Here is a 27,656-nt window from a genome sequence, read left to right as displayed (position 1 = left end):
CCTCTTTATCATAATAAAACCTGCGCCCCGCCCACTCTGCACACTAAGCCCAAGGCCGCGCGACGCGTCTCCCAAATAAGGCAACTGGGCGGGACCGTAGTGGCCCAGTGCCGCGCCGCGATTGGAGGAGACGTCTGACATGACCTGACGCTTTTGTTTTTTCACGAGTCGTCGCCGCTTCTGATTGGCCGACAGGGCTTGGTCCGATTCTGGGGCTCATTATCCTAATGAGTGGATGGTTCTGAAGCCGTGAGAGAAAAGCAGCAGCAGCAGCCGGCCCCAGTATGGTGGTGTAGAGAATTAGACCGTCTCTCTTCTCTCTGTTTGTTATTTATATTAGCCTAGCTGCCGTGAAGCGACGACGGCCACCGGTGGGACGAGAGAGAGGAGGAGGACAGAAAGCAATGCTTGAAAACAAGAGAGAGAGGTTGAAAACCTTCCTGAGGAAGATAGACGAGAAGGCCATCGTCAGAATCAAGCACTTCATGAAGGAGAGGTAAAGCTAACATACATGCATGAACCGCTATGTCTCAGCATCCTCCCCCTGGAGGCTGGGTGAGGAGGATGATGCTAACACTTTAGCACATCCCTGTGAATGGTCTAAATGTGTATATATATATATGTATATTTGTATTAATAACTTATGAATATGACAGCTTTTTGGTGTCAGAACTGGGATTTTAAATAACGTATTAATATGACAGATCAAGGCTTTTTGTTGTAAGTAAGCTCAATTGAACGCCCCGGAATGTAGCTTCTATGTACGTGTTATAGTGAACCAGTGTGGTAAGTGGTTGAATGGGTGGATACAGGCTAAAGTGTTAGCTTACCCTGAGCCCCCCACCACTACACTCCCCGTCTGGAAGTGTGTTGACATTTAAATAATGACAACAAGGTGATCGTGTTGTGTATACATTAGCAGTGCAACTTCTGCCACCACACAACTGTTTCCTTTTGAAACCATGCTGCCTACATACCTTCCTCTTTTCTCAGTTATCTAGGCTACATCTTTAAGTCAAGTCATAGAATCCTCTGCCATTCTTCTCTCCATGTTGTAATCAGTGTACTGCACTGATTGTGTGATAAACCCAGGAACAGCGAGTTCAGACATGTCACTTTCAGTGTCCTGTTATCAGTTAAGGGGGTGTCACAGTATATATATAGGGTTTATTATGTCCTGATCCAGAGTCAACAAGACAAAATCCTATACACTATCTGTACCTGATGGATAAGATATGTCAGATTTAGCCTGTTGTTTAGGCTGATTGTGCAGGTGCTGGCTGTGGCTAATCTATATCCTAGCTGTTGTAAACAAACAGCAAGACAGCATGAACATCTTCTTAGTCCAGGTCTGGTCAGTTCTTAATCTGGCCACTCCTTCCCGGACAGACAGACTGAGTGGAGTGGTGACTTCATCCCTGTGGCCTTATGTGGCACAGATTGACCGCTATTCATGTTCTGTTTTCGTGATCATGGATGATCCCGTTGTCGGATCCAGTGTGGATCAGCCAGGCATTACGGGATATGGCATACATACATACACATTCCTAAACATACTAAATATTCCTAAATATACACACTAAGTTGCACTCTCTTATGCATGCTGACACACAGCTTTGTCACTGTCCAGTGTACTCTCTTGTTCCCTGTCCCTTGATGCCCCCCCCCCACATCCCCAGCGCAGATGATCAGTTGTCTCTTGTGTAACAGATGTTGTCTTAGAAAAGACTATTTTTAGCTGCCGTGGGTTTTCCACAGGTGGTCGGTGGTGTCATACTAACTGTAAAGACCCCTGGTGGTATCACTGCATGTCTCCTCTTCCTGTAGGCATCAGACATCCACTCCATAGATGGATGGTCACTGAAAAGATCAGCTGTTTCATAGAGTGTGTGTAAGGGGACCCACAAACTACTTTCTCTTTCTCTGTCTCTCCTTCTCTCTCTCTCTTTCCCCTGAGGCAGATGGCCACCCACCCTAGACCCTGGGTCTGCCTGACGTTTCTTACAGTTAAGGGGGAGTTTTTCGTTGCCACTGTCGCAAAAAAAATGCTTGCGCAGGACGGGACAATGTCGGGTCTCTGCTCTACATGTAAAGTGTCTTGAGACATAAAATTGAATACTAAGGTGTCTTTGTGGTTAGAGAGACGGCCATGTCGTGGATTTGATTCCCCGCTTGAAATTACATGTATCAATAACCACATATTAGTGATAGCTAAAATTACTAGAGCTATATATTCTCAGTGCATTTTGGTTAACCCATTAAAACCAGGAAAGAATCTGTCATTTTAGATTTGAGCTAAAAAGCGTTGTTTTATACTTTGGTTATTCAACAATAACAGATATACAAGCTCATAGATTGTCACTTTGTGCTGCGCTATGAGCTTGTAGATCTGCTATTTATATTTATATCTTTTTTAAATCGTGAACATTTGTGCAAATCTTTAATATATATTATTTTAAAGCGAACATTTTTAACTAAAATCTTTGCTTTTGCGGGTCCCTAGAACAAAATATTTTGAGATGGGGGGGGGGAAATTTTGGAGGTCCTTGACATGAAAACGTTTGAGTTAGGATTTAGAAGACCTTTAGTAGAATCGGCCTCAGGTCTTAATGGGTTAAGATGTGGCTTGTTGTAAGGGACAGAACGTGTTCTGGGTTGGAAATCTTGTTGTGCCTCTAGGGGCCTCGAATGACAGGGTGGGGCTGCCGGGCTGCGGCCGTCACTCTGTCTCCAGGAGGATGCTCTCAGCAGTTGCGGGTAGGGCATGTCGTCCTGTGTAGGTCTAAATTATGAGCCTGCTGCAGACTAGAGCTCTCTGAGAGTTGGCTGAGTTACAGAAACGGGAACCACATCTGCAGCAGGGTTTATTGCGAAATGACGGGTTGTAGGCTAAACCAGGGTTCTGGTTGAAGGTAGTAGGGGTGTGTGTTTTTGTATCTCTCAGTCTGGTGCTAATGACCACTCTCCCAAGCCATGGTCACAAAACCAAATTAAAAGGTTTTTCGGTCTGAGTTCTTTCACCTTTGGCTCCCGCTCCTGCCACAAACCTGCTAAATTCCAGCCAGCATATTCCACAACCCCCCCATGTCTCCCTGCTCAGGACTTTGTACAAGACTGTACTGAAAACGTGAGCTAGCTTAGTGGCTTCTAACTTAAGGCTGTTCTGACCAGGCCTATCTGAACATTCTGATAAGATTTCACAGGCTGCTGCTGCTGACTAAAGACTGCACGTGCACAACATGCCAACTGTAGTCATTTGAAGCCATGCCCATTTGAATAAGTCTTTCTCACATGGCATCTTGATGTCTAGATGAACCTTGCACTCTCTGGCGTGGCAAGGGCACTGCTATGGTTCGCTGTGTCATAGATTAGTGCTTTGATAATCTTGCCTGTTTGTTGTGAGCAACACGTGCACACGTGCAAGATTGATTTATACGTCACTGTTCAGTTGTGACTTTTCTTTTTTTGTGAACATTTTTTACAGATAAATACAGCATTAAATAGTCATGTTTTTTGATTGATTACGTTATTAGTCAGAAATGTAAACGGCACAAGATAGTGATGGTACAGTAAGACATTAAAGCTAAAAGGATAACGCTCCTATGTATTCAATTCATCAACATGGCATACAAAATTAACACTAATACGTATCCTCAACAAATACAAACTATGTACAAAATAGATGGGGAAACTTACATTTACCTCCCCTTTTGGTCTCCTGGTGGTGTTTTCAGGCCTGTTTTGAATGAAACCAGTGTTAAACATCTTTTAATGTGATGACGTTAAAAGAAGAAAAGCTGTTTCTTGGCCAGGCCAATAAAGTCCTTCTGATTTTGTTTATAGGAGGCTAGAGCATCTGTACATGGTAGAGAGAAATTAAGTGAGAGATGTCTTTCTAGTGTCTTGGGTTTGTTTTCCATCTAACGGCAATGCACTGCCAATAACATATTTTAACTGTTTTGTAAAAGAAGAGTGTCAGATCTTTCCTCCATTTTCTGCCAAATAAAAACGTATATCTTTCCTCCATTTTCTGCCAAGTAAAAACATAGATCTTTCCTACATTTACTGCCAAGTAAAAACATTGCTTTAGACTCGCTTATCCAAGTTGTATACATCTGAAATGACTCGATTTATCTTGACTTGCGTACTCCATTTTCAAATTTGAACACCTAATTGACTGGACAGCTTGAATAGAATAAAGAAAAGTACAGATAGATGAAGTGTGCGTGTAAAATGATTTCACCTGAAAATGATATTGTGCATATGCATGTTTCTGAGAAAAACGTTCTCTGTCAGGTGTTTGGGCCTAACGTATCTTTGACCCACTCGTTTCATATATTCTTTTTAAGAATCTATTTTTAACTTGTGTGAGTGTAGATTATGCCGGTCGCAGTGCTGTACATTTAAGATAAAGCCCCTCTGTATTAAAGGATCAGGACAGGATCTGGTCTCGTAGACTGGCATAGTGTTACTTTTTTTGCACTGTATTTGAGTGAGGTGGGGAACTATGCCACCCCCCTGAACTTCAACGGGTTGCTGAAAGCAGCTTGAGATGACTAGAAGAAAGACCCTCTGTGTCTGCTGGGCTGGCCTGGATAGCATGAGAGAGAGCGAGTGTGAGAGCGTGCATGGGGGAAGTGGAGGGAGGGAGGGAGAGAGAGCAAGAGAGACACGTGTGCATGGGGAGAGGGAGGGACTAGAGAGATTTGAATGAGTCCTCATGACTTACTTAAAGCGCGCACACACTGTTCTGCCCATGAAGTGCACACGCACACAGACTCACAACCACACAAACCACACAAGGACTCATATGTGTACATATAGACATGCACACCTACACACACACACACACACAGAGTTTTGGCCTGCCGCCACAAACAACGTGTTGTTTGGCCCAGGCCACTGGCCCACTGCCCTTCTTGACTGTTCTGCTGCAGCTAAGCAAACACACACACACACACACACACACACACACACACACACACACACACACACACACACACACACACACACACACACACACACACACACACACACACACACACAGCCAAGTTCAGTTCAGTCCAATACCCATAGCTAATTCCTGATAAGTGGCCCCAACACCTAATAATAATTTGATGTCCTAATAATTGTAATACTATAGTAATGTATGACGTTAAGAGTTCTACCTATAGCTAATTGGCCAGAGTAGCACGCACAGCATGTGTGTACCAGTTGACTCTCATACTTTGGGTGATTTGGACTATGTTGTCACAATTATAAATGTATATTTGGTCAGGTGTTAATCTAACGTTGGCTTGTACCGGTGCTGGAGAGACGGGAGCATTTTAATTATGTAGCCTAGTGCGATGCTTATCCCATAGCCTGGAGGGACAATGTGTTCTGTGATTAGACATTCACAAAAATATTTAGTCTAGCCTAGTTGTTGTTGACCAATTTGAAACAATATTTGAAAATTGAGGCCCTTGGCCTGCTGTCAAGTGTGCACAAATATATGACTGATCAGCCTAGTAGTATGTGATATTAACGACACACACATGATCTCCTGGTGGAGATAGTTAGAGTAATGTAGCTACAGTATTGCTGTAGCCACATTATCAAGATCTTATTTGGACATGCACAGCAATTTTTCCATGTATTCTTTTCAAATCGCCCGGTCCAGTTTGAGCCACTTAAACATGTTACTGGACTATAAAGTCACAGCCACGGGTCACCTGATGTTTTGCATGGGAATAGCAGCAGATTCTGATTGGATTGGATAGAAGCTCACATGATGACGTTGCCATTATCTTAACTTGTCCACTAGATGGTGCATTCCTACTGTCTCAGGGCTCTCATTCTTCTGTTGTCCTGTTTTCTGTCATGCATTGCACATAAAGACTGTCTCTTCCTATGAGAACCGTTCAGTTGCGCTCATGCATAGTCATGCCTGATTTATTTATATTTGGTTTGCTCTATATAGCCACTCTATATTATAGAGTGGCTTATAGATTCTATAAGCTCACAACGTTGTGAGCTTGTAGATCAGCAATTTTCCAATGTGCAACAATGATGCACAACTACAATAAGGCCTTATGGCGGCAGTAAATACTTCCAAGTAATTGCCATGCCAAGCGTGATTTATTCTTGGTTGCACGGTGGTGTTGCCTGCCGTAAATAGCAGATATACTGTACAAGCTCATGACGTGTTGCGAGCTTGTAGATCTGCTATTACTGAGCGAGACACCGGCATGCAATCAAGTATAAATCAGGCTTCAGTTGTGGGAAAGCGTGACCTCACGAGGTTCCAGATGACTCCCAGTCGGCTACGGTCCCGACGTAGAGCTGACGTCTGCAGCAAGCCCCCCGGGGAGCAGTTTTTCATTGCAGGGAGCAATCGAGGGTCACCTCTTGGCACTGCTGCAGAACATAACTCTGCTCCCCCAGAGGAAAACCTCGTTGCTGGAACATCCTTACCTGTCACACAGGGAACACAAGCCTGGCTGCCACCGCAAGACAACTTGAACCCCCCACATGAGACGGAACAAAAGCCTTCTCCGTTTACTGTTAAAACTGCATTTAGTGAAACTAAATGCAGTTCAAAACCTCCCATAAAGTCAGAGCAGCATAACAAATCCCCCCCATAACATTTCCCATACAGAGTTGATAAGATTAGACGGGGTGTCACACACTTAATTGATTTCAGTGTTTTAGTAAACGGTCATTTGCAATCGTTAATGACTTTTTTTATAGACACAAGAAGCTACATCAATATGTTCGTCAACAAGTTGAGAAGTTCAGTTGACGTTGAAACACTAAAGTGGCCGGAGGGAATCGATATTACCAGCTGCAGACAAAATGTAACATTACAGCATTTTGAATACTGTAAACATACAGTATGTGTGTCTGTTTACAACACTGTAGGTCCAATGTCAACCGACCTCAAAGGAATGCCTTTTAACCTATGCAGTAGGCTACAGGAAATTACACCACGCTGACACACCCCCTGCCACACTGTCCCATATCCATAACGACACAGTATGTCCAACCTAGACCTACCATGGTACAAACTGTGGTATTAATAACCCGTACACCATGTCCACTGCAAGCTCGTATTAAATTTGATACCAGGAAGTCTATTTAAAGTGTCTGATTTTTTCTTGTCAGGAATGTAATCATGGCAGCCGTTGTGATTTCCTTGCCACCTCCGTGTTCAGTCATACGATAAGAGTTGAGCAATCCATTTATCTGCAGATAAAACTGAAAGTAGCAAACAAAAGGCAGACCCACCTAGTGTCCACTGTGTCCAGCTACACAGAAAAACCATCAGGATTATTTATCAGCCCACGGCTTGTATGTTGTGTGTGTGTATATACACACAGCTAAACTGTGTATTCAGTTAAATTGTATGAGGGCTCAAATTACAGCAACCTATTTGGCAGCGCTGTAGGGGAGTCGAGTGATTACTGTCCTCTTGAAACGGAGTTGCTGTCTGTATGACAAAAAATGAGCCCCAGTGATTTCCACTATACAAATAAAGTTGGATATTTTGAAAAGTATAAAACATGGGAAAACAAATGCGGAGGTACTTCATTGGCCTACTGAATCAGAATCAACTTTGTTGTCACATCGCTGGTTTACAGGTGTAAAACAGTGGGTGAAATTTGTTTTTGTGCAGGCTCCATCGTTTTAGTTATTTCCATAAGAGAAAGGGAAGAAGAAGGGGGGAGAGAGTTCAATAAAAACAAACAAATGATCTACATATTGACACATAGTACCGTATATCCTATATACTGGCAGCGTGGCGTGCACATGAAATTTGGCACTGATGGCTTCAGCGGTTGGAGATTAGCTCACACTGACAGTCACACAGACTCACGGCTAGACTCCTGCAGAGCCACGGCGTAACAAATCCCCAAACAAAACAGAAAAGGGCTCCTTCTTCCAATGCCCTGATTTGAATGTGTTAAAGAGGCCAGATAACATCAAAATAAATACTTAGTGGCTTTAGAAATTGTCTTGGTAAATGGCTTGTAAGTAGATTGAAGTGATAATTGGTACAATAGTGACGTGTGAAAAAGCAAAAACATTGTTTTTATTGTCCTGGCTGGCACTTTAGTGCTCCATTATAGGAAGTACTTGCGATAAACTCCACCTTTTGTATTTGCGGTGACTGTTAACCGCTTTATTTCCTGGTGAGTATTACCCAGCTTTGAACACACAGTGCATCTAAACAATCACATACCAACATTTTGGCTTAAATAATTGTTAAATTGTACTATATTCCTCTAGTAATCATTACAGTGGTTTAAGGTCAGGATACTAATTTAATTTATTTATTTTTTTACTGGAAAACAAGCTGATAAACCTATCTTTGTGGGCTTCTTTCTCCTGATTAGATGAAATTTGTAACCCACCTGCACGTGTATTTTGTTTTTACTAAAGAGCTGGAGTGATGGAGCGACCCCTGTTGAACAAACTATAGCAAAGAGCTTTAACTTTTTAACAAACTTTTAGTAAAAATAAAAGCAGCATCTAATGACCATAAAGAGCTATGAATGACATTGTGTAAGGTATAGATATGTAAAAACCCAAAACTGAGACCGTTCTTGTATATAACCCCCCATACTCCCCCCTCAGTGTGTGACACAGTCACACATTGTGCCAAATTGCCTTTGTAATGCATCTCCCTGTTGTTACTTTGAACAAGCCTCTATTGACACTGCTGTTTTGCAGCCATTTGAATGCTGTTAAGAATAGCCTAGCATTGCCTCCCCCCACCACTGGTTGCCTCCCACTGTTACCTACTGTCAGTCGTTTCCAAGGTAAAGGGAGCTTATATTGTCTCGGGAAGGACAAAGCTTTGAGGGGAATAGGGATAGATCAGTTTGAAAGCCAGCCCTCATTTTCCCTCCTCAACCCTCCATCTCTTTTCACAACTTCTCTCTTTCACTCTCTGCCAACATTCATTTGTGGTTTCTTTCTCCTCGCCTGTGTGCTATCTCGGCGTTGAGATCTTCAGGTATTTCTGACACGCAGCGCCGGTAAAAAGTGACCTTTATGCCCTGTGGATTAGACTGTCACAATTCAGGGTCTAAAGGGCAAAAAAAAGGTCCCAAGTAATTACAGTCCGGTTTTACAAGTGGTGTTCGCGTGCTAGCTACCAAGGAGCATTGAGGACAAGCTCTTGGTCAACAATGGAGCGAGGGAAGAGCATGTTGAGCCAGCAGGACCCTACAGTGGAACCATCTCACACTGGGAATGGAAGAAGGTAGGAGAAAGCAGACCTCGCTATTACTTGACCGTACAAAAAAAAACATGCTCAATCATTGTCTCGAGCCAAGGAAGTTATTGTTGTTCATTAAGCTTTCCTCTGCATTGTGGAGTGTTAGGTGGGCAGGCAAAGGTCGTTGTTGTTTTTTTTCCAATGGCAACTGAAGCAAAATATGGAATATAAATATGTTCATGTGATTTAACTTCATGAAGGCCATAAGCTGCTATCCCAGAACAAAACATCCCTCCATTGGTGATGTAAAGCCAGGGGCAATCATGTTATCATGATTTTAGTCCCAGTGAGTTGTGACCTGCTGGTCTGTGTTGTGGTTTGAATGTTGGCTGTGGTTAATCAGTCTGGTCTAGTGGTCAGAACATGAAAACGACAATGTGTCGGTCGGTTCATGTTTTTATTGAGTCTGTCACCAAGTGATATGAGTTTTTGTACAGTTTGCATCCCCCAGTGTTCCTACTAGTGACAGATCGTGCTTTGCAGCCTGCAGCACAGATAAACATAGTGTCACAGCCTTATACCAATTCATGCTATTGAATCTCAGTCTAATATCACAGTTCTCCACTGCAGTGCAAAGTAAACCTTTTAATATCAGGTTTACTGATATGTCTCAATAAGCTGCTGCTGTTGTCACACTTCTACATTGTTGACTTTACATTCTAGGTCTGACTTTGAACATGTCAGGTGAAAAGTGAACCCCCCCACCCCCACCAACAGCCCCCAACTAGTTTCCAGCGCAGTGGAAACTGGTCAGAGTTCAAAACCACTTGAACAGCACAACACCGGCTGGAAAAGGATTTTGGCCATTTCCTTGATAGCAAGGTTAAGGGAGAGAAGCATGTATTTTTCCAATGCCTAGTGTAGATATTTCTCTTAAAGGTGTGACCTTTGGGTCTTGTTGGTATCAAAGTGGTTTTGTTATCTGTTCAACAGTGACTTAAACCCATTTTGGGCGGGAACCCCTATTTGTAACTTTACCTTTCAGGACGGGAACCCCTTTTTGGGTTCAGTTTTTCAGAAAACTTAGGTCAGGATTTAGAAGGTGTTTTTAGAATCGGCCTCAGATCTAAATGGGTTAAGACTATTCACAAGTAAAAGTTTTTGTCCGCAGTGGGTCATTTGAAAAATGAATTGTCTTTGTATCTTCTGACCTTGTTGGATACAAACCTCCTCCACCCTTGATAACTGTCCTTGAACTCTGATTTATGGCAATTTGAATCCCAGTGGCAAATTGCACAACCCTTTCTCAACGTTGGCAGACTTGGCACTATGGGCTTTTGCCAAGCTGGACAGTAGAGACTCCATACAATTGATGCATTGTGGATGTGCATTTCACCCTGTTGATCAGCATTAAACATTCAGCATACCTAGAAAAGTGCATTAGTGTCTTTCCTGGATCTTCTCCATAATAGTGTGTGTGTGTGTGTGTGTGTGTGTGTGTGTGTGTGTGTGTGTGTGTGTGTGTGTGTGTGTGTGTGTGTGTGTCTGTGTGTGTGTCTGTGTGTGTCTGTGTCTGTGTGTGTGGGGGGCGAGAGTGACTTGCATTGCAGGCTGTGGACTGTGTGTCTGTGTTTTGCAGTGTAGGAATTGTGTACTTTCTTTGCAAAAGAGTACACATTCTGTCCTGTGTACAGCTCAGTCCTTCCTCTTCATAAAGTCATAAGTTACTTTACTAGTTGTATCAGAACGACCACATATCTTGGCTGCATCATCAAAGCAATGCACTGTCAACATTATGCTGTGACGTGGCGATTGAATACATAGTTTAGTGCAAGAGGAACAGGGAAATTGTAAAGGAATCTGAACAAGGAAAAGTCAAGACACTTGAAATGCCTTTCTCTTCATGTGGCAACACCCACATTTGGATATGTAAAAGCATTATGATTAAGATGTTGAGGGAAAAATAAGCAAGCTTAGCAGTCCTTCCTCCTTGATGAATAAGCATTAAATCCTGAGGTAGATTCTACAAATGTCTTCTAAATCTTAAGTTTTCTGAAACCCCCACCTCAAAATATGTAGTTCCAGGGACCCCCAGAAGCAAAGATTTTAGTTACAAACGTTTGCTTTAAAATATATATATTCAAAGTAATATTCAATTTGTACAAATGCGCATGATTTAAAAAAAATAGCAGATCTACAAGCTCATAGCGCTGCACTTGGTGCTATGCGCTTGTAGATCTGCTATTTTCTTAATAGCTAAAGTATAAAATAATGGTTAAAGTGGTTACACAGATGCTTTCCTGGTTCTTTGTGGTCTACCCTGTGTTGACTTTTGACGTCTTCTATTAAAATGAACAACCGCTTCTACAACCGTTGGGTTTAGGAAGCAATTGACAGAGGCCGGGTTAATCTTTATGTTGGGTTCATGGATGAAGAGAGGAAGTTGTTGTGAAATACAAACGGATAAAGGCCTTTTGAATAGAGTGTCTGTTCAATTATTACCCCCCCTCCCCCTCCCTCTCACACACACACACACACACCCCAGGGGGTCAGGAGAACACAATCACATTCCACCTTGTGACCTTGTATGAGGGAAGAAACAAAGCAAGCCTCACCTTTACCATGTAATTGACTTTGTTTGGCAACAACACATCTTCTAGTATTCATGATGCATATGTCAGTCTTTACAGTAGCATCTACTTTGATGGTGGCTTAATAGTAGAGCGCGCCCAATCAATAATGGCGTTAAATTAAAACAAATCCAACAATCTCGATGAACAATAAACCATAGATGAGTTCGAAAAGGAGCAGGCAGAAGGTAATGCTTATGACTTATCCCTTCGTTATTAGATTGGCAAACATGGCCGATACACTGATAATATCTGCAGATTCTTTTGTGCATTGGGTGTGCCAATTTGCCAGTACAACTATCAATATTTAGATTTATTGAATCAGAACAAATAATTGTGTAATTAGATTCTAAAATAATTTACAAGAAAACAAAAGAAAACCTGTTTAAACACTCGGTGTATTAAGCTCCAATACAAATTATTTGTGTAAAGCCTTTTATTATCCAACCAGTGGATTGCTGTGGCCATGAATCATAGCCTCTTGTTTTTTTTGCAATTCCACTTGACTATATCAACATACAATCCTGATTCCAGCCTTTCTCAACATGGCAAAAGATTGCACAAAAGTCACCATGATAATCCACCCTACATGCCGGTAAACGGTGGGTGTTACCTTTTCCTAGTGCTTGTTACCGTTACTAGGTGTAATACCACTGCTTATTGTTTGCTAAGCCATGATCATAGAAATAATAGGTTAGGTAACTCTCTCTATTGTGTGTTGCGTGTGCTTTTTTCTCCACTGACTTTTGCTCCAGTTTCTCAGCTGTTCAGGTAGAGGAATGCCTCAGCTGAGCTGTCCAACATAATTACTGATTCTGATTAAGAGATTCTACTGTACAGGATAGTAGACAACATTTTCTGCCTGGTGGGCTGGTGGGCTAATGCCATGAAAGACCATGTGGATTATAAACTAAATATTTTAGCCTTGGTGATCTTTCAGCACAGTCTATATGCCAGCCAGCCTGTATGTAGGATTAACCATTGCCCACTCTGTTCTACAATGTGTTAGGCTAAACCTATGTGTTATGTTTTAGATTTATAGAGTGGCTAGAAGTAGTAATGTACCACTCATAAATCAGCCTCCTAGGCTGGTTTTGAGCACCTCTCTGGGTCTTGGATTTGCACACGTGTCGTGCGCACACACCTGGCCTTTTGTAAAACCTCTTGATCTTCTGTTCCCAGCCTGCAACAAAACCCAGCAAGAAAGGATTCAGTTCATTCCTGTTACTCATTGCCAGTGGAAGATTTTCAAAGAAGGGATTGTTTTGTTTTAATAGAACGTGTCTACACCTGTTATTTGTAATCTTCAGTTGGATGTGTGTATGGGAATGGGTATTTGCACATTTTTCACGTTTACACTTGGAAGGGTTTGCTGTTCTCCTTGGTAGTGTGACGTATTAATACAAATTAACATTGTTATGCACAGTGACATCACAAGCTTTAACACAAAAAGTATTTATTAAGATATGTAAAACTCACCCTCCCCTAACCCTAGTTGTATGTAGCACAACTGACGTCAGTGAGTGTACTTGAATGTAGTGAACGAAGCCAAGCATCTCATTACAGAGCCCTAAGGTGAATGGTGTCCAATGAAGTTAACAGTGTCCAATGAAATTAAACAGTCATCTGTCTGTCTGGCAATGTTTTCCACTGCCCTGTGATTGGATTGCCTAGTGGTCAGGTCTCTTGATCAGCTACGGTTTCAGAGCAAATCCTTTGGTTTATTTTAAAAGTCAAGCCAAATGAAACTTAACTGGGGTTTATGTAGAAATACAAAGCCACTTGTATTCATGTTCTGAACACAATTGATTATATCATCGATATTGTGAGATATCGGCTGGGATTTTGGATAGCGTAATATTTGATATGGCATGAGTGTTGTCTTGTCCTGGTTTTAATAACTATGAGCTCGCCATTCTACGAGCTGCGGCACGTTGTGAGCTTGTAGATCGGCTGTTTTTAATTTTTTTTCAAAGTCACAATAAGAATATTGAGGTACTTGCCCAAAAACGCATAGTGATATTTGATTTTGTCCAATTTGACCCAGCCAATGGACAAAATCACCAGACTCGCCACAACTGATTTCAGTCATTTGGATTCCATAGAAGCCATGCATGTCTTCCATGGAAGCATGTTGGCAGTATCTAGAACAGCAGGAACAATGTATGTCACTGACTAAAACACCGTAATTTTACATATTGTGTTCATTGTTTAGGAAACAGTGTGTGGGGGATTGCCTTTCAAACCATTTCACAAACATATCATAGATTTTATTTTGCTCTAATCCATGAGCCTAGCTGTAGTCTGTGCTACGTGTGCGTACACTGCTCCGTTCTCTTCTCATTAGTGTGTGTGTGTGTGTGTGTGTGTGTGTGTGTGTGTGTTGGGGGGAGTGGCAGAGCTTGACGTCACACCCTACGGAGTGTCACACCATCCTCTGCACAAAGCTACTTCCTCCCTCTTCTGCATTCATACAACAGCAGCCTTCTCCAGCAGGATGTGGCTAAGAGCCCAGGCTTAACCACCACACTTTCACCTACCAAATAATAGGAGCTTTTACCTTTCAGCAATTCAGCTTGTTGTGATCATTATTTGCCTTTTTTATTTTTCTTCCATCTGAGAAGAGGATAATGCCTTGAGGCCACTGTGATTCTTTTTTTTTTGTGATTTTGTCTGATATTTTTTGAAAAGCGAGAGGAAATGCCTACTGTCAGTCGGTACATGAGTTTTCGCTCATCCAAGAGATTTCATGTGAGCAGGTAAGGTTACAGATGGTTGGATAGGTCAGACACTGCTGCAGTTTGACTAAGCTCGACATAGGCTACACTTTTTTGCCGTTTTGCGTTCAAAAAAGATTTTTATGTTTGCCGTGCCAACTACTTAGCATTCTTTCACTCTATTTGTTGGGATGCCGTTTTTTCTGGTTAGTTTGATTTATGCTGCTGTGTTTAAGCATACGATATATTTCAGACATTTATCTGAAATACAGAGTGGTTTACAGTGAGTAAACCCTGCTTAATTGTTGCTTTTCTAATCAATGTTAATCTAAGCCACACATTTGTTGTAAAAGCTTTTAATGTTTTTCAAGATATCTCTCTCCTCCATACCACCTTTTTGAAATGGCAGTTTATTCATTCGGACCTGCTTACTGTACATGAGTTTATAGTGTATTTATTTTGTGTGCTTTTGTTAGCAGTATTTGTGCAGACTTGACGTTTTATACATTCTATTTTAGGGTTAAGCTGAAATCCAGAGTATTTAACAATGAATGTAGCCTACGTTTTTCATGTCTTTCTCAAGGAAACTTCGATAGGAAACATGGTTATTTGTGGAACACATTAGCCTTTAATGGAATCAGACATAGTTCTTGGTGGACACAGTAGCTCTTAAGGGAATCAAACCTGGTGCGTTGTAGGACATATTAGCTCTTAAGGGAATCAAACCTGTTACTATCGGTTACAGGATTCACTGGTTACGGGTTTCTAGTTTTCTGTGGCGCCACGTTCTTAAGAGCCATGTCGGTCTTGACTCATTGTTTTTATATGCTCTTAAAGCCCATAAAGTAGGTTGTAGTTAGTTTTACAGATGTTGCATGAGTGGTGATGCACCACCCCCCCCGTGCCTCCACTATGGATGAAGCTTCCTGATTATAGGGAAATGGGATGGAGTTTTCCAAGCACACCATAAAGATAACCGCGTTTGTTAATGTCCATTCCTCCAGAGCAGAGCCTTGATTGGACTTGACATACTGTCATGTGTCATCACACCCCCATGTTTCCATTCATAATACCAATGTTAATGGGCATGGCTGTCATCTTTAATGTAAAACCAATAATAATACATTTCACCAGTGGTGGAAATGTTATTTCTTGACCAGTGGTCACAGTGTGTATAGCTTAAAAGCATTCACTTATTATTAATTAATTGTTGTTGTTATAAGCCAGTTGGGTTGTAAGAATAGAATAGGGTCAGTTTCTTGGTGACCTGACTAGTCGACTTGCACTGGAAGTAGAAAAACTTTCCTTGCAGATCTACTGTAGTATATGCAAGCTTCATTAAGAGGAAGACTGACTGACTGTTTAGCCTTCAACTTTTTGCTCATGGAAAGAATGCAGTAGATTGACTGCACGTTTAATTTTTTTTCCAGCAATGCACGTACGTTCTAGGGCAGCTACAGTATACACAACATGAAGAAGGAACCAATTCTGCATTGTAACTGATGACAGCTAATTCTAATCTTGACTGCCAGTCACAATGCCTCGTTTTAGATTTAGACTGAGATGTGATGATGGAATGAAAACAAAATTCCTTTAACCTTGAACCCGAGTTGAACCAATCACAGTTATCTTTTGTTCGGCGATGTCCTTCCCGTTCTCTACAACAATAAGGAGGAGCTCAAATTACGTTAACTTTCCCCTGCTCCGATGGCACTGAATGTCCTCCTAGTGTCATACTTAAGAAATGTGTTCAAGGGCGGCTTCTGATTGCAAGATGTGTAACCGAACCTCTCTGCTTCTCTGTGTCTTGCAGCTACCCAGTAGAAGGTGGTGTTGGCGGAGGAGGTGGCGGCGGTCTGCCAACCAAGCTCAAGAAAAGCAAAAGCAGCGTCTCCAATGGCAGCGTTAAGAAGAAGATGGAAGCCAGGAAGACTCTCAGTCTGGAGGAAGCCCAGCTGGAACTCCAGCAGCAACACAAGACCCTCACCAGGCAAGCCCCCGTCAGGTTAGACACCAACTCGCCTGTAGTTCCCCAAGATTAACTGTAAACTGTTCTGTCCACATCTGTGGTAGTCTAAATTGTGTACATTTCATCACCATTCCTCTCGCTGGTTCCCTGAAATGTATCTGTTTGCAGTAGGTTCCTTTAAAATACGCCTTTTCATACCCGAGGAAGCAAAGAACACAGTGTTCACCTGTGGGTCCTGAAAGTTCACTTTGTGGTTCCCTAAATTATTTTGTATTTATCCCTGAGGGGAAATGGGGTTTACAACATACCTGTTCAGCCGTATGTCTAAAATGCACCTTTTCTCTTTGCTTTAGTTTTTTCCCATTTTTTTATTTTTAATTTCATTTCAAAGTAGCAGTTTTGCAAAACTGAATGACATACAGAATTTACCAAAATATTTGTTTATCATACAGGACACATTTAAAGATCCACGTACACATTTCTTTTAGGTATTTAAAAGTCCTAATTGCTGCTTGCAGTGGCAGTTCTGTTTGTTTTCATCTGTGTAACAATCAAAATACCCACATATTTATATTAATCCAACAGTAAAGGGCTGCAGTAAAAAGAAACCTATTGTCACTTTATATGGGTGTTTTAACTAAAAATCCTTTGTGTGGGGTAACCCTTCCTGGTTATGTATGGGGTAAAGATTCTTCCTGCTTGTGTTGTTTTTCTCGTGTGTGTGTGTGAATAAGAAAGGACTACCCATATTATATAATAAACGCTGGAACCCAAAACAGGGTGTAGGGTCCAAAACCACGTTTGTGTACACGTCGCTTTGTCTGTGTTGATCTCCTGACACTCACACAGACATGCTAACACAACGGACTTCCTTTGAACCAACAGCTGTGTTGTTTGTCTCCGCAGGTCTCAGACGTTTGACATGGACAGTAGAGCCTTCGAGAGGACAGAAGGCACTGGTGCACAGAGCGTAAGTCCACCTTTAGTCTTAAGATCTTAACCACTTAAACCCTCCGTTCTTAGGAAACTGGACAGGAGTTGCCTCTATAATTGGTCCACTCCCCCCCCCCCCTCTACACCAAATAGCCAATCTACAAAAAAATAGCCAATCTACAAGCTCTCAACGTGTCACATTGCGACACGTTGTTAGCTTGTAGATCGGCTATTTTTGGAGAATCTTCTCCCCCAGAATAGCGATGCTATAGGGATCAAGTGGTTAAACACTTTCAACCTGGCATCCCTATTTTGAGCATGTCTGTAGTGCTTTAGCTGAAGTGACAATCTTCCCTCACCAAATTTAACTCACAGAATTGACGTTCAGTCAACAAATCTCATCATGTCCATATACAGTGATATCTTTAAAACAAATAGCAGATATAAAAGCTTTAGGCTGTTTCTGCTATTCGTACGACAAAGTATATAGGGCTTAAGTGGTTTAATGTAGACACACATGCACACAATGCCCTACATTCCTAAAGCTTGTTTGAAATGTACATTTTCATTGTGTGATTTATGTCCCGTCTCCCCACAGAGTTTCATGAAACACAACAAGACATTCCACAAGCTGTTTCCAGACATTCCAGAAAGCGAGGACGTGATACATGGTAGGTGAAGATTAGATGGGTGATATTGGTGTTTTCATAAGCCATTATTATATTGGTGCATGTGGGAGCTCTGTTGTTGCCCAAAAGTGCATCTTCATAACATTGTTGGCAATGACAATTCATGTGTAAGAGAATGCTACGCACACCAAAGTCCTCATGGTGATGCCAGCCAACGGCAGAATAAACTAAACAGTGGTCTTCAAGAGACAAGAAGGTGGCCGCACACACGGGTAGCCAAAGTACCAATATTTTATTTTAGGATGCAGAGCAAACAAACCAACGTTTCTATAACAAAATATTGGCACGTTGGCTACCAGTGTGAATGGCCACCTTCTTATCTCTTGAAGACCACTGTTTAATGACAATTCATGACCAGCTTCTTTGACGCAATATAATATCTACTAGGTTACATTTTTCTAAGAAGAAAAAAGAAGCTTGAACCCATTTAGACCTGTTTAACCTACTGTATGTGTCTTTATGCTTTTCAATCCAGGACAGCGTCTGTAACTCTGTATCATTTTAGATTTTGCTGTATTTACTGTATAGCAACATTATTATTTTGATTTTCCTGTGTCAAATGTTACGTCTTTCAGAAAACCGTTTTAGAAGGCGTTTTTTAGAATCGGCTAAATGGGTAAAGACAAAACTTATATCCGTTTCATTTTAGTTTCACTGACAAAAAAAAAGAAGTGACATGCAGGTTGAAGTCCAGCTCTCAATGTCAACAGCATCATACTCTTGATATGAGATGTAATCAGATTATTTATTATTATTATTACTTGGCTCGGAGCTCAGAAACACCTATTTAGTGTGAGGTTCACACATGGCACTGGAAAGTGCAGAGACATACAAAATAAAATCAGTTATGTAATGTAGGACTAACGAGAATATCCATGTACATACCGGTCTAGTGCAGGTAGGGCCTGGATATGCATAATAACCTAATATGCATAATTGTATAATGCATAATATGCACCAGATGACACCCATGTTACGTTTTTCAGAAAACCGTTTTAGAAGGCGTTTTTTAGAATCGGCCCCATGTCTAAATGGGTTAAGACAAAACTTATATCCAACGCTAATTGTCGTTGTGTTCTGCCTTCCTCTCAGCATACGTCTGCGCCCTGCAGAAGGAAGTGCCCTACCATGGTCGTCTCTACATCACTGACACCAACGCCTGCTTCTACTCATCTGTCCTGCTGAAGGACACCAAGGTAGGCCATGGCCTAGTCCTCACCTCTCACCTAGTGATTACTCATATCTGCTTGGAATGCAAAGCTCACCACCACTGCCAAGTTTGGAAATGTAAAGCTCACCACCACTGCCAAGTTTGGAAATGTTTGCATGTTCTATCGTGTTATCTTTTTAACTTTGTAGGACTTAAGATTAATGCCGCAGATATCGCCATTGTAGGATTTAAGATGAATGGGAGCAGATATCTCCCATTGTAGGATTTAAGATGGATGGTGGCAGATATCTCCATAGTTTTCTAACGTGTCTGTATTTTTTCTTTATTTCAGGTGGTGATTCCCGTCTCCAGTATTCACATAGTGAAGAAGCAGAACACGGCTCTGCTGGTGCCCAACGCCATGTCGGTCCGCACCTCGGAGGGCGAGAAGGTCAGTTTTCCCGCTGCCCGTCTCCCATGTGCAGACAAAGCACCTCCATAAAGCGCTGATAAAAGTGACATGCAGTCTGGTTGAAGTCCGGCTCTCAATGTCAACAGCGTCATACTCTTGATATGAGATGTAATCAGATTATTTATTATTATTATTACTTGGCTCGGAGCTAAGAAACACCTATTTAGTGTGAGGTTCACACATGGCACTGGAAAGTGCAGAGACATACAAAATAAAATCATTTATGTAATGTAGGACTAATGAGAATATCCATGTACATACCGATCTAGTGCAGGTAGGGCCTGGAGCCTACTCGGTAGTAGGTCAACAGTAACCCTAATATGCATAATTATATAATGCATAATATGCACCAGATGACGCCCCTGTATTACCGTAGCAATTAGTAGGTGTGGTCACAGAACCAGATTAGCTACATCTGGTTCTGAATTTAGTATTTCACATGGACACCTAATGATTGAAGACGGTTTGAGTTGAAATGTTGAGTTTTTAAAAACTCAATTAAAGGGGTATTTGTAGCACAGTGTGTGGATTCTTTGCCTCATGTTTCTTTTCCCTTTTGTTTTCTTGTAGTTTCTGTTTGTGTCCCTGCGGAATCGCGAGGCCTGCTACCAGCTGCTGCGTTCAGTGTGTCCTCAGATCGAGGTGAGTAAGCCAGCCATGCCATCCATGCATGCATGCTTGTTATCCAACCCATGCAGGTCTGCACATGCTCTTGGCCTCGTTCACCTGCAGGAAATGGAGAAGTTGTAGCTGGCAGTTAGGCAGTTTCACCCTCCACTTTACACAGTGGAGGGTGAAGAATGAAATCCTTATTGTGATTTTTTTGTAGTCGAGAAAGCCGTTAAAGGTGGAATTGAAGACCTAGACCTATACATGAACACATATTTATACATGCGTATCTGTTGGAAGGATAAAACACAAAAAGCCAGAGAGCTTATTTCTATTTCTTGAGTGGGTGTGGGGGGGGTATGTAGCAGATACATACTGAAAAATATAATCAATAGCAAATGCATTCATACAATCTCGTGCTAGACAACTAAAATAGTAAAAAACTTTTTTTTTTCTAGTAATAGTAGTTGTTTGTGTTCTGTAACTAAACTCATGGTGTTTCAATGTATGCAGACATTTGTTTTCAATGTTTTCTTCAATAGAATTTGAATGTTTTCTTCAATAGAAATTAAATGTTCGTCTCTGGTTCTTGCAGGATGGCAGCGTCAACAGCAGTCCCATCTTCTCCTCAGCAGAAAACAGCTTTGACAAGAGCAAACCAGTGGTGAGTTTTGATTGATTACTTTATTAGTCATAAATGTAAACAGCACGGTTAATATAAAGGATAACACAAAAAGATGCTGGGGACCTTAAGGCTAAAAGAATGACACAAAAAAGTCCTGGGGACTTGTTTCCATTGTGGTTCTGAGAGACCTTCCCTGCTCAGTACAAAATGTCATGAGATCCGCACAGACCTACTGTTAATAATAACGCGTTTTCATCGATTACACAAATCGTAATCTTTTATTATTGTGCATTCTTTATGTTTGCTGTAGGAGCTATTTCAAGGGTTAGTAGCATCATGTGAATCATTCAGATAATGATGAGAGAATGATATAAACATATTGATGCTTTTTTTTGTCTTCAGTAGCTTACCAACTAAAACACTGTACACTACACTCTTCTGCCTCAACAGAACTCGAGCCAGTCCAGCCTGGATGACACCTTTGACCAGTTTGATGGTTCTTCTGACCCAAGGCCATTATTGGAACCTCCCCCCCAGAAACCATACAGAGGTGAGAGGATGTCACGTCACTTCACAATGCAATTACATTTAACCACTTGAGCCATTTATACTTCATTGTAAGATGAATAGCTGACATAATGAATGTACAAGCTCAGCAGCCATTCCCGCTGCTGTTGAACATTTTGGAAATGTTTGGAGAATGTTCACCCCAAAAATAGGGACGCCAGATTGAAAATTGTTAACTTGCCACACAGTCCCATAGCCACATGACCATTGGTGTTGCAAATAATGCTGTGTCCCGACCTTGTATATATTAGCCATTTCCATAATCTGTGATCCAGAAGGCATTACAGTAGTATAATCTTCAAAGCCTACATAAACGGCATAAACTAGCAACACTAATGATGAAAGCCTCAACAGACGGAACTCACATTCCTTTGATAATGGATCAAGGCCAACCCGTGGACATGAACATGTCAACATTTAGACAGTAAAATAAGCCATAGATTTTTATTATGTTCACCAAGGCTGTTTTTTACAGCCAGCTGAATGTTGGTGTTCCGTTTATCTATCACTGTCCGTTCCAAAGGCAAAGTCCAAGGTGATGTTTCTAATCCCAAGGCTAATATGCTAATCTCTCTCGTCATTGCTTCCTTCTCCAGAGCCAGTGCCTAATGGAGACAGCTCCTCTGTCCGGAGCCTGGAGACCCAGATCAGCGACAGCTCATCTACAGAGGAGTTGTCAATATCAGGTACAAATCATGGCTGAATTGTAGATCACCCAAGATATGATAAACGGTATTTGTCGACAGTTTCATCCAAACGTCCTCATGTTGCTGAGAGAAGAGCAAAAAAAACTCTTGTACATGTCAGTTTGGCTGTTGGGGGAGGGGGGGTAATATTTTGTAGTTTGCATAGGCTAACTAGTTAATCAACCAATTTAGCCAATGTTGGGTAACATTGGAAGTGGTCAGGGAGAGAGAAGCTAGCCCACAATAATATTTCTCCCAGTATAATTTTGCTTCCTCACCGTAACTACTGGAAATCATATCTGGCTAGCTAAGCTAACATCTGACCAGCAAGGGTTTTCTTAAATTTGATATTGTACTTATGGAGTTGGAACATTCACTGTTGTTATTGTTGTCACTCTATAAACCAGTGGTCGGGTCCAGGGACCCTCAGGGTTCCATTTGTACACTCTCCTGAATTATTAGGGTCTTTGATTATTTTTTTTTAGGAACCACTGCTGTAACCAAAGTGTTGTGCTCTGTATTTTTGGTTGTTAATGTTGTTCCTCCTCTCTTCTTCCTGGTTCAGGTGGATCATGGGTGTGGAGTGTGACAGAGAAGGCCAGGTCCATCCTCATACAAAGAGAGGCCAGTACTCTCAACACCCTCCTCTTCATCTACCTGATACTGTGAGTAGCTACTTATCCTTCTCTTCCTCCTTTCTCTTCTCCTCTTTTCTCTTCTGTCCTCTGCTTCTTTTGTCTCCTTTATTTCCTCTTCTTTTGTGTCCTACTTCCTTTCCTCAACCTCATGTCCCTTGATTTCTCTTATTATATAATCTGCTCTCCTCTACCCTGCCTTTTAGTCCCATGTCTCTATTTTCCTAGCTGATCTAGTTAATTAGGGTCTATAGTACTTGAGGTCCCAGAACTCTCCCTCCTCCTTACACAGGGAGGTTGTCCTCTTCACTTGGCAGTCTCTTTAATGTGTGTAAAACGTCCTTGTCTGATTTCTGAGGCACTAGATTTGAGCTTTGTGCTATGACTTGTTAGCAATGTGAAAGAGTGCAAGTCAATGAGGCTTGAAACCATTCCTGTCAGCAGTTGCGAAAGTTAATGCCCAACCTTTTCAAAGACTGGTTCTCAAAGAAAATACTTCATATTGTATGCATTGTTCATTTTGCATTGTGTAAACGACGAACGTACATTTGGGCATTGCTCCATGGATTTGGCTCCGTTACGGCCTTACGGTCTCCTTTTTTAAAAGACACCTCAGGAGAAGTAAGACGGATCATGTGTCAGTCTCCTTACTTTCTTGCTGCTTTTGTTTGTCCCGTGTTTACTTTGGACTATGAGCTCATATTACGTATCGGCTTTTCATTGGAAGCTACCTTCATGGGGTGATATGATATCTTGTATAATCAAAAAAAAAATCCTACATATCAGTACTGTGCAAATGTTCTGGATTAGTATCCATTTCAGAGAGTGGAAAAGTTTCAAAAGGCTCGATTCATGAAGTGATGGCTCTTGTATTTCATTTTTTTCTTTTTTTTTACGGCATTTTGAACAAATCAACTGATCGTATTGAAAAAGTCCACTGAAAAAAATTTACGTCTAATACATAATGAAGTGTAGTCTTGCGTAGACACGCGCAATCAGAGATCTTCGCCTTCTGATAACATCTACATTCCATGGACCAGAACAGTGGCAAAATCTCCCACTAGTTGGAATTTGAAAGTGTCATTTGAACGTAAATGATCGTCTGGCTTGAACAAATGCACAGATCAAATGGGTATAAGCCTCATTAGCTGTGCATCCAGCCGTACCATCTGCCGAGTGAACTCCACTGCTCCGGAATGTTCCGTGTAAAAGAGATATACGTATTACGTAGTTCTCCAGGCTTGTCTAATTGATAGGTTGTAGCGACAGCCAGATGCTGATGGTGTGTGATGTGTGTGTGTGTGTTGCAGGGTGGTACTGCTTCTGCTGTCCTCGGGCTACATTGGCCTTCGGATTGTCGCTCTAGAGGAACAGCTGACATCACTAGGTGCACTTCCTGAGTTCACTCTACAGAGCGGGTAAGAAACATTAATATAATGACAGCTCTTGCCCAGTGACTTCTCTGTTCATTTAATCCTGAGTGTAAACCATTTAGGTCCATTTGTACACTCAAGAGTTAAGTGAACACTGTGGATTACCCGTCTCTTTTTCTCTCTTCACTTTCACTTTCTCCATATTCTCGAACAAAGCAGCCATTAATCGAATGTAGATTAGCTGCACCAGACACAATTCCCGGACATCAAATCAACTTGCAATTTTAAACGACACCAAATCATGATCAGGGGTACCTGTCTATCTTTAGGCCGTAGCCTACATAAATTATGTTAAATTGTCTTTTAAGCAAGTATGTGTGTGAACTTAACGTAAGGTGTCTATGATGCCCAAATGTACCCTTGTTTGCATTTGTCTGCTTGCCAAATTCCCAATGAAGGTGCAGCCTTTTACTGGCACGAAACAGAATCCTCTGCCATTGTCAGGCGTCTCTTCAGAATGCCTGGTCACACCGTACTCAACCGGTTCCCTCTTGTGTGTTTTTCTCTTTCCTCCAGGTACCAGGACACATAACCTTATATTGGCTGAAGGAGAAATTGGTCGACTCATGACTGGGGGATGATGTTAGGCCTCTTCCCAGCAGAACCCACAGCGGAGAACTGCAACCCACTTTTAGACTGTAGACTCCTCTGCCACGGCGCATGCCGTCGCATTACAGAGCCTCGGGGAAGAGCGTCTAATCTGTGCAATTTCAAAGACAACTTGAGACATTTGGGGTAACTTGAAAGGGCTACAAGCTCCTCCTCGGTGCACAGTAAAACCAAGGGCATGCCACATTGTAGTCGTTCAGAGCCAAGACAACACACACATGCACACACACATGAACACACACACCGCCTGGTTGCGGCGTGTCGCAGTGTTCTCTAACCAAAGCCAAACGGCTCAGACTCGAGGAGGTCCCATGGCATCCATGAAGTTGACGGCTGCTCACCTCACTAGAACTGTTCCAGATTTCGGAACCGTCTTGGTTCCGACCTGAGCATGTGGTCTTAGCAGGGCTCCAGCAGTCAGCCGTGAGCCCACAGTAGTTCCTCTTACGTATTCCACCTCAACATCTGAGAGATAGTGTTATGCATAGCCAAAGATGCACCGAGTGCACGTCTTTTTTTTCTTTTCTTTTTTTTTGCATGAGCACAGAGATGACTTTCAGTAGCTTTCCTGTCTCTTGTGCATTTGCTTTTATCAACTAACCCTCCACATTTCACTATCAGGTTATATACAACTCGAGTGTTTTAAACTTCTCTTGGTTGTTGGGTATCTCTGTCTGTCTAATCAGATTTGGGTTGAAATGATGACTACAAAAACAATCTCAAACTTCGGATCAGCCCGTTGGGGTGGGTGGCCATTTTGAACTCTTATCCTTCTGATGGTCTCTTCCTTTCTCTCTCTTCTCCAATTCTGGATGATTGCAGTATTCATGTCCCCCGGCATTCGGTGTGATTTGAACCGGTTTAATGATCCAATGCTCAGAGGCTAGCTTCTCCAGGTTCCACTGGACGTACACACATCTTCAATGCACAAGTAACCCAGTATGATCCGGTGTTAGTCTGGGTTGTCTCTTTAGACGCCAAATTGTTTTTCCTAAGTATAGCTTTTCTATGCTCTCCTCTTCAAGAAAAATATTTGATTTATCAGTGTGTCTTTGTCTGGTATCTGTCAGTAAAAAAAAAAGGAGACTGCGTGACGTAATGAAGAAAAAAACAGTTTTTTACCTCTTGTCCTGGACAGGCTTTTCAAGGACAAAGAGGCATTTGTAGAACTTTTGGCACCAATACTGTATTTGTAATAATCTTCATGCATGTGTCTAGAACATCCATACTTGACTGATGTCCGTTTCCCTCTCTGCCTTGTCACTTTTGAGAGGAACATTCTTTTAACGCTATTAATAACCCATCATCAACACCACGCTGGTACTGTACGGTCCTAATTTCAACAGCTGCGGTGGTCCCACAAAAGAAAATTTCAATATGCAACTAGTGATTATGCATGGCAAAAAAAAGATAATATGATTATGTATTGGTAATAATTATAAAATAATTTGATCCCTTTTTTTTCCTGTTTGGTTTTAACTGAAGCTTGGTGGTGTTTGGCAGGGAAGCCGTATAGGGGACGGAGGGGAACAGAAGAAAGTAAAGATGCCGAAAGTAAAAAAGAAATAAGCCGAAAGTAAAAAATAAATAAAGTTGAGAGTGAAAGGAATGGCTCACGCGAGCGAGCGCACTTTATAACGAGATGTGTTGTCTGTCACCATCCAAAGATGTCACATTCTGGACTGACATGGAAAGGGGTGAAGCAGATGTTGTGTTAAGAACCGACTGTGGTGCTAAGACCTTATTTCTTTTACATTTAAAACAAACAAAAAAATCTTTTCACTCAGGGTTGGTGGGCTCTACCTGCCATGTGGTTTTAGGTTCACAACTCATGTTTTGTTGTTTTGTTTTTTTCCTTGCTTGATGTCATTTCAAGTCTTGTGCTCTGTGGGGTGGGGGTGGGGTTCACACACATGCAGTGGAGTTTTCTCTCCAAAACGGCCCTCAGGGGAAACATACGTGCTCAACATTTCATAATGAGAACCATGTTTGTGACTTCACCGATCTGAGAGACTTGACACTGACTGATGGAACTGTACTCTGCATCTCAGAATGCTTTTCTTTTTGTTTTTTTTCCTTTCTGATGACCTTGTTTAAAAAGAAAATAAGAATGCAATGGCTCATATCAACGCCACGTCTCGGTCACTCTCGATGGGTACTCTTAAGCCCGAGTCATACTTTGTCGTAAGAAGGTGTCACGTGCCAAAAAGACCAGACCTACGAGATCACATGCTCGCTCGCATCCACGACGCGCTGTGAGCTGGTGGGTCTTCTATCACTGCTATCGCACTGACACCGTCGTGCGACCAAGCATACATTCGGCTTTACAACCCTTTTATCACGAGGCGTAGCAAGTGTTAATGTTGCTTCTGCTACGTCCCATTTCCGGGGGGGAGGGAAGTGGTATTACGATGTTTTTGTCAACATGTCACAGCAGTACTGTCAGTCCTTACGAACCCCCAGCAGGGGGCAGCACACACAATTCTTACCTGTCCTCAAAGACTCGATGCAAAGAATCTCAATGCAGAGGGCAGTGTTTTTTTTGTGTGGTTTTGCACTATTCAGGAGTGTTGTAAATAATTTTTGTATCGATTGTTAAATGTCCTTAATTCTACTACGGTCAATATATATAAATATATATTTATTTGCATTCTGTGTAATTCAAAGTAATCTCTGTGAGATGGCTTTGCTATTGTTCATAATAAATCACCTGTTGCAAGAAGTAAA

General features: G+C 41.8%; 1 protein-coding gene across 3 annotated transcripts; it reads left to right on the top strand.

The window, feature by feature from the left end:
- Positions 1-265: 265 nt before the first annotated feature.
- On the top strand, positions 266-27,656 carry LOC311052218 (uncharacterized protein). Of its 3 annotated transcripts, none has more exons than XM_084067080.1 (13): positions 266-496; positions 16,366-16,542; positions 17,428-17,491; positions 18,053-18,125; positions 19,236-19,339; positions 19,646-19,744; positions 20,336-20,407; positions 20,970-21,038; positions 21,450-21,549; positions 22,163-22,252; positions 22,818-22,917; positions 24,198-24,305; positions 24,837-27,656. In XM_084067080.1, the coding sequence occupies exons 1-13, from the start codon at positions 405-407 to the stop codon at positions 24,850-24,852; spliced, it is 1,164 nt and encodes a 387-aa protein (XP_083923206.1). In that variant the 5' UTR covers positions 266-404; the 3' UTR covers positions 24,853-27,656. The 3 variants fall into 3 exon arrangements, with proteins under 3 accessions (XP_083923206.1, XP_083923205.1, XP_083923207.1); XM_084067079.1 differs by having other exon boundaries at positions 16,366-16,557; XM_084067081.1 differs by lacking the exon at positions 266-496 and adding an exon at positions 14,319-14,594 and having other exon boundaries at positions 16,366-16,557.

The sequence above is a fragment of the Gymnoscopelus microlampas genome (assembly GCF_963454915.1).
Source record: "Gymnoscopelus microlampas genome assembly, chromosome: 9".
NCBI classification, from domain to species: domain Eukaryota; kingdom Metazoa; phylum Chordata; class Actinopteri; order Myctophiformes; family Myctophidae; genus Gymnoscopelus; species Gymnoscopelus microlampas.
This window is presented reverse-complemented; position numbering and strand designations above follow the sequence as displayed.

What these genes read in the sequence shown, in the direction of transcription:
- LOC311052218 (XM_084067079.1), top strand. Translation starts at nt 405, where the DNA reads ATGCTTGAAAACAAGAGAGAGAGGTTGAAAACCTTCCTGAGGAAGATA. An exon ending in AAGCGAGGACGTGATACATG is followed by an intron (nt 18,126 to 19,235) that starts GTAGGTGAAGAT and finishes CCTTCCTCTCAG; the next exon opens with CATACGTCTGCGCCCTGCAG. An exon ending in AGAGGAGTTGTCAATATCAG is followed by an intron (nt 22,253 to 22,817) that starts GTACAAATCATG and finishes TTCCTGGTTCAG; the next exon opens with GTGGATCATGGGTGTGGAGT.